Below are 7,091 nucleotides of genomic sequence, written 5' to 3'. Positions count from 1 at the left end.
AAAATTGAAGGTTTAGTCCTTGGAGGTAGCCTGCCTAATTCCTGCTTAACATAGCCAACACACAAGGTGTGAGTTTCCTCTGTCAAAAGAATATCTCAGAAGCTATCTAAATTGAGCCACTTTGCCACACCATCCTTCCCAAGAATGTAGTCTGCCAAGTGAGGGGACCAACATCACAGGAGCATTGGAGTGTTCTGGCATGAATAAATGGAGCAGAGGTTAGGGATTCAGCTAAAGCTGGGGAAGCTGAAGAATGGGGAGGACTCAGGGAAGATTGTACCTGCACTGCTTCCTTCATCTCTCCTTCTTGTCTTCGTGTTGCAAGAATAGCAAAAGTCTTGTGAGGGAGGAAGTGGAGGCTTCTAGGGGCAGAAAAAACCCTCCCCATAGCAAGCACATAGGCTGCCAGGTGCCAAAATTATATATGAGACCAGAGTTTGCAAACTGGACAGATCACTTAGTAATTAAAGTTATGTGGAATCTGTTACTGAGAAATAAGAAAGAAGGATCCATGTAGGCAATCAAAGGCAGTGATTTAAAAACTATGAAAGACATGAAACATGTTACTGCCTTGTAGTGTTCAATCAGATGGTTTTGATTTTCAATTATATATTTTTAAAATATTTTCTTGTGATTGTTTCTCATTGGCATGAGGCAGAAGGAAAAAACATTGGCTTCCTTTTTTATTTTTTATTTTTTTGTATATTTTTTATTAAAGCTCAATTTGCCAAAATATAGCATAACACCCAGTGCTCATCCCGTCAAGTGCCTCCCTCAGTGCCCGTCACTCAGTCATCCCAACCCCCCGCCCACCTCCCTTTCCACCACCCCTTGTTTGTTTCTCAGAGTTAGGAGTCTCTCATGTTCTGTCACTCTCACTGATATTACCACTCATTTCCTCTCCTTTTCCCTTTATCCCCTTTCACTGTTTTTTATATTCCCCAAATGAGACCATATAATGTTTGTCCTTCTCTGATTGATTTACTTCACTCAGTATAATACCCTCCAGTACCATCCACATTGAAGCAAATGGTGGGTATTTGTCACTTATAATGGCTGAATAATATTCCATTGTATACATAAACCACATCTTCTTTATCCATTCATCCATCTTTTGATGGACACCGAGGCTCCCTTCACAGTTTGGCTATTGTGGACATTGCTGCTAGAAACATCGGGGTGCAGGTGTCCTGCCATTTCATTGCTTCTGTATCTTTGGGGTAAATCCCCAGCAGTGCTGCTGGGTGGTAGGGCAGTTCTATTTTTAACTGCTTGAGGAACCTCCAAACAGTTTTCCAGAGCGGCTACAAGAGTTCACATTCCCACCAACAATGCAAGAGGGTTCCCTTTTCTCAGCATCCTCTCCAACATTTGTTGTTTCCTGCCTTGTTAATTTTCCCCATTCTCACTGGTGTGAGGTGGCATCCCATTGTGGTTTTTTTGATTTGTATTTCACTGATGGCAAGTGATGCGGAGCATTTTCTCATGTGCTTGTTGGCCATGTGTAGGTCTTCTTTGGTGAAATTTCTGTTCATGTCTTTTGCCCATTTGATGGATTGGATTGTTTGTTTCTTTGCTGTTGAGTTTAATAAGTTCTTTATAGATCTTGGATACTAGCCCTTTATCTGATATGTCATTTGCAAATATCTTCTCCCATTCTGTAGGTTGTCTCTTAGTTTTGTTGACTGTTTCTTTTGCTTTGCAGAAGCTTCTTATCTTGAGGAAGTCCCAATAATTCATTTTGCTTTTGTTTCTCTTGCCTTCGTGGATGTATCTTGCAAAAAGTTGCTGTGGCCAAGTTCAAAAAGGGTGTTGCCTGTGTTCTCCTCTAGGATTTTGATGGAATCTTGTCTCACATTTAGATCTTTCATCCATTTTGAGTTTGTCTTTGTGTATGGTGTAAGAGAATGGTCTAGTTTCATTCTTCTGCATGTGGCTGTCCAATTTTCCAGAACAATTTATTAAAGAGACTGTCCTTTGGCTTCCTTTATTTTGCTTCCTTTTTAAATTACAAAAGCAATAACACACATTCTGTGTAAAAATTTTTGGTGCCACAGTAGCCATAGTATAAATGGACTATATTTTATTTATTCTCCTAATAGCAAGTGGATGGTATTCCACCCTTGCTTTCACTGCTTAATGAATATCTTCTTATATTTTCAGGTGTTGGTATGAATATTTCTATATATCAGATTCCTGAATTTGGAACTACTGGGTCAGAGGATGCTCACATTTAGAAATTGGCAGACATTAGCAAAATTGACCTCAAAATGTGCCAATTTATAAGCTCACCAAATATGTATGGAAGTATTCAATTCATGGGAACATTTGTCTCCCCATGTAAGATTCCCATGGGGCCCATAATAACTTGATTCCCACCCACTGTTGTAGTTAAGGTCCTCTCTCAGCTCTGCCTGCCCCTGTGAGTAAGCCACCCTAAGCTGCCTCAAGCAAGCGCATCCTCACTTCACGTTGTATTCTGTACACTGGATTGGGATACACACATAAGTGCCATGTTCACCATTTCCCAGTTTTGAAGAATAGCTCTATGGAAAATGTAAACAGTGGGGAGAAATGAACATATGGTGTCCTATTTTTAGAAACTTTTAAGAGAGTAATGAGGTTTGGATGGAGGCTTGGGTTTCTACTCTGAATATTCTGGCCCTTTGAGTGGCCTCCAGCATGGCCATTATGGTTCACAAAACATGTAACCGAAAGTCTAAGATCCTTCCAGCATTAAAGCTGGGCTTCCCCATTATTTAAAATGCACAAGTACAGCTATCAGCTATTTAAAAAGAATTTAACTTGCTTTCTGTATCAGCTATATGTTTGTTTTTCTTATTTAATGCATAAAACAATCTTAAAGGAATATATAATCATTGTATACAGTCAAGGAATGTATTTTTAATGTTATCATATAACATTTGTGAGTAGAACCCCAAAATGTTTGCACATCAATGCAAATGATTATAGAAAACCAGCTTTCTCTGAATATCATGCATAGTATGTTAACAAGGCTATAATTTTTTTTTTAGTTTTTGTTTTAATTCCAGTTGTAACATAGTGTTGAGTTAGTTTAAGGTGTACAATACAGTGATTCAACAATTTATACATCAACAGGTACTCATTATGACATGTTTCCTCCATAATCCCCATCACCTTTTTCACCCATCCCACCAACTCTTTCCACTCTGGTAACCATCAGTTTTTTTCTCTATAATTAAGGTCTCTCTTTTTGCTTGTATCTCTTTATTCCCCTTTTGCTCATTTGTTTCTTAAATTCCACATATGAGTGAAATCATATGTTTTTCTCTGATGTATTTCACTTAACATTTGTAAAATTATTTTATTATTTTTAAATTTTTTTAAAGTTTTTATTTACATTCTAGTTAACATAAAGGATAATATTAGATTCAGGTGTACAATAATATAGTGATTCAATACTTCCATACAATAGCAGTACTCATTACAGCAAATGCCCTTCTTAATCCCCATCACCTGTTTAACCCATTCTCCCATCGTCTGGTAACCATCAGTTTGTTCTCTATAATTAAGAGCCTCTTCCTTGGTTTGTCTCTCTTTTTTCCCTTTGCTCATTAAAACAAATGAAATTCCTCATAAGAATGAAATTGTATGGTATTTTTCCTTCTCTGACTTATTTCCCTTAGCATTATACTCTCTAGCTCTATCCATGTCATTGCAAATGGCAAGATTTCATTTTTTCATGGCTTAGTAATATTCCTTGTACATATATACACCCTCTGATTTATCCATTCATCAATTGATGGACATTTGGGCTGCTTCCATATCTTGGCTATTGTAAATAATGCTGCAATAAACATGGAGATGCATGTAACCCTTTGAATTAGTGTTCTTGTATTATTTGGGTAAATACCCAGTAGTGCCATTGCTGGATAAGATAGTCGTATTTTTAACTTTTTGAGGAAACTTCATACTATTTTTCAGGGTGGCTGCATCAGTTTGCATTCCCCCCGAGTGTAAAAGGATTCCTTTTTCTCAACATCCTCACCAACACCTGTTGTTTCCTGTGTTCATTTTAGCCATTCTGTTAGGTGTGAAGTGATATCTCACTGTAGTTTTGACTTGCATTTCCCTGATGATGATTGATGTTGAGCATCTTTTCATTTGTCTGTTAGCCATCTGTATGTCTCCTTTGGAAAAATGTCTCTTCCTGTCTTCTGCCCATTTCCTAACTAGATTATTCGTTTCTTGGGTGTTGAGTTTGATAAGTTCTTTCTAGATTTTTGTATACTAACCCCTTTATCAGGTATGTCATCTGCAAATATCTTCTCCCATTCCATAGGTTTCCTTTTTAGTTTTGTTCACTGTATTCCTTGCTATGCAGAAGCTTTTTATCTTGAAGTCCCAGTAGTTTCTTTTTCTTGTTTCCCTTGCCTCCAGACGCATGTCTAGTAAGAAGTTGCCATGGCCAATGTCAAAGAGGTTACTGCCTGTGTTCTCCTCTAGGATTTTGATAGTTTCCTGTCTCAAATTTAGGTCTCTCATTCATTTTGAGTTTATTTTTGTGTATGGTTTAAGAAAATCATTCAGTTTCATTTTTTAATGTTGTCCAGTTTTCTCAACCCCTTATGTTGAAGGGACTGTCTTTTTTCCATTAGATATTCTTTATTGCTTTATGGAAAAATAACTGACCACATATGTGTGGGTCCAGCCTCTCTTCTCTCCCTGAGTTTAGGGATGGATGAGAGGTAGGGGAAGACTAAATTTCAACCTTTTTAATCATGTACTTGGTTCTCCTGAAAACCAGCTCCACCCTTAGAGGGCTTTCCAGAAGTCATCTTATTAACACAAATGAGATGTGGTTGAAAAGTCCTTGTTATGACTATCAAGAGACATCTTGATAGCTCTTATCGCTTAGGAAATTCTAAGAGTTTTAGGAGTTTTGTGCCAGAATCTAGGTGGAAGACCATATATTTCTTATTAATCATAATATCACACCTATCTTGTGTTCTCCCTGCCTTAGCCTTGAAGTTCACCCCTTATCTAAGGAGACTTGGTTCTTTTTATTGGAACATAGTACTAAAAACTAAGTTCTGGATGCTAGGTGTGTTCATTGGTACTGGAATGTTATTGTTCCAAAGCTGTCAAAACTGACAGAGCTAGGAACCATATGCATGCACACACAAATCTATTTACCTATTTATTGTGTGTGTATGTGTGCTCCATCTAACTGTACATTATAAAAACCATGAGTTCACAGATCTACTCTTACATTTTCTTCTTTCCTCTTTCATATCTCTGTATTTCATCTCTGACTGAAAAACCTCTCAGCACACATAAGGCATTTTCTTATTTGTGAAATATCTTGTTGAGCAATTCTTGTCATTATTCATCCTTGTCATGATTCATTTGAAAGTTCAAATCATCCCATAACTGATCAGTGGAGCCTCTTCACCCTGGTTCTTATGGCTTTATCACTTTCTGAGCACATTTGAATACAAGATATTCCAGATTCACCTGTACCTTCTCTGTTCCAACCCTGGAATCAGCCGTTTCTCCAAGTTCATTTCAGTGGGAAATGTCATTTAAAACTGGGATCTAAGCCCCAGGTAAAATCACTGTTTATGAGGTATCATTGCTTCTAGACATTTTAGAGCTAGAAAACACATACAAAAAGTATTTTTTAAAAATATGTTAATTGATACCTCTTATCCAATCCAGTAAAGTTTCCCTCTACCTTTCCCCCAGTCCTGTTTCTTTCTGATCTCCAGTGCACGCCATGGCTCCCAACAACATAAATTTATTGTTCCTCCTTTGCTTAGTCCTACCATATACACAAAGGAGCTTTGGAATTCACTCTTTTCATTAAAGAAAATCACATACATATATGCATACATCTATAGACAAAGGTTCCTCTTTTTGTTCCTCTTCTCCGTGGTGAGTCCTTAGCCTTTGCCAACATTTTGGTGATGTTTCCTCCACTCTAGAGGAAGTGGGAGAGCAAATCCCAGCCAGGTATCTAGGAAGCTGCCAAGGACTCAAACCTGTAGGCAAGAGAGTGCCTCACCACAGGCCCAGGGTGGGATCCGAGGGCCCATAGGGCTGTAACCAGGCATCTCTCTCATCCTCTTCAAGGATGCATGTTCTTCTAACAGGCAATGGGCAGATGGTGAGGGGATCTGGGTGTTCACCACCGTCGTGAGCTCTGGGCCTGAAATACGCACAGAGTGTCCCTGAGAAGGTGTCGGTGAAGGTGAAGATATGGGAGCCGTCTGACACATTGAAGAAGGACAGTTTTCCTGCCTCCCAGTCCAGGAAGATACCCACACGCCGTGGTGGCACACGCAGGGTGAGCGCGATGCGGTGCGGGTCCAGGACAAAATACTCACTGTGGTTCCACAGCCCCATCACCCAGTAGCCACTGGCCGGGCTTAGTTGTGCTGGCCCCATGCGTGGCACTGTGGCCAAACACACACCCAGGAACCAGCGGCTGCGCCTGCCAACATGCACTTCCCAGTAGTGGCGGCCACCAGAAAAATGCTGACAGCTCAGCACACACGTCTGCTCAGAGAACCGCTGGGGGTCTCCCATCACAGGGCCAGGCACTGCTGTGCAGGAGGACACACTCTTGCCATCCTCGGAGACTTCCAGGCTGTGGTGGGCGGAGGCTGGATCAAGGGTTACATCCACTGTGCAAAGGCACATGGTTAGTACCTGTGAAGGGTGGTTCTGGGCCTTGTCTGTCCCCTTTTCTGACAGGTAAACCTCCTAGTGCTCCTGGTGGTCACTCCCACCCCTGAAACCACCCCTGTGTACTGAAGCAGCTTGCAAGGCACTTCTGAGCACCTGAAAGCCATAATAAGAATCATATTTCTTTCCTAAACTGGAAGTTTCCTGAATGCCATACCAGGTGCCATGGAGATCGGGAGATAGAAAAGTTTCTAGTCTCTCCCAATTCCTCAAGGGAAAGGGACTCTGGGCTGGTTCAATTCCTCACTGACACACCATTCTGTGTGACCTTGAGATCATCATGTGAGCTCTGAGCCTCAGTTTTTTTAGAAGATTTTATTTATTTATTCATAAGAGACCCACACTGAGAGAGGCAGGCA

General features: G+C 40.2%; 1 protein-coding gene across 2 annotated transcripts in view; it reads right to left on the bottom strand.

Annotated features, from left to right (window-relative positions):
* Window positions 1-977: 977 nt before the first annotated feature.
* The window catches only part of BTNL9 (butyrophilin like 9), a 43,525-nt gene continuing 37,411 nt past the window's right edge, over window positions 978-7,091 (bottom strand). For both annotated transcript variants that reach the window (XM_025446698.3, XM_049115954.1), the window contains one exon: window positions 978-6,671. In XM_025446698.3, the coding sequence (XP_025302483.3) occupies window positions 6,046-6,671 (626 nt within the window). In that variant the 3' untranslated portion in view covers window positions 978-6,045. The remainder of the gene's footprint in view (window positions 6,672-7,091) is intronic.

This window comes from Canis lupus, chromosome 11 (assembly GCF_003254725.2).
Source record: "Canis lupus dingo isolate Sandy chromosome 11, ASM325472v2, whole genome shotgun sequence".
NCBI classification, from domain to species: Eukaryota; Metazoa; Chordata; class Mammalia; order Carnivora; family Canidae; genus Canis; species Canis lupus.
This window is presented reverse-complemented; position numbering and strand designations above follow the sequence as displayed.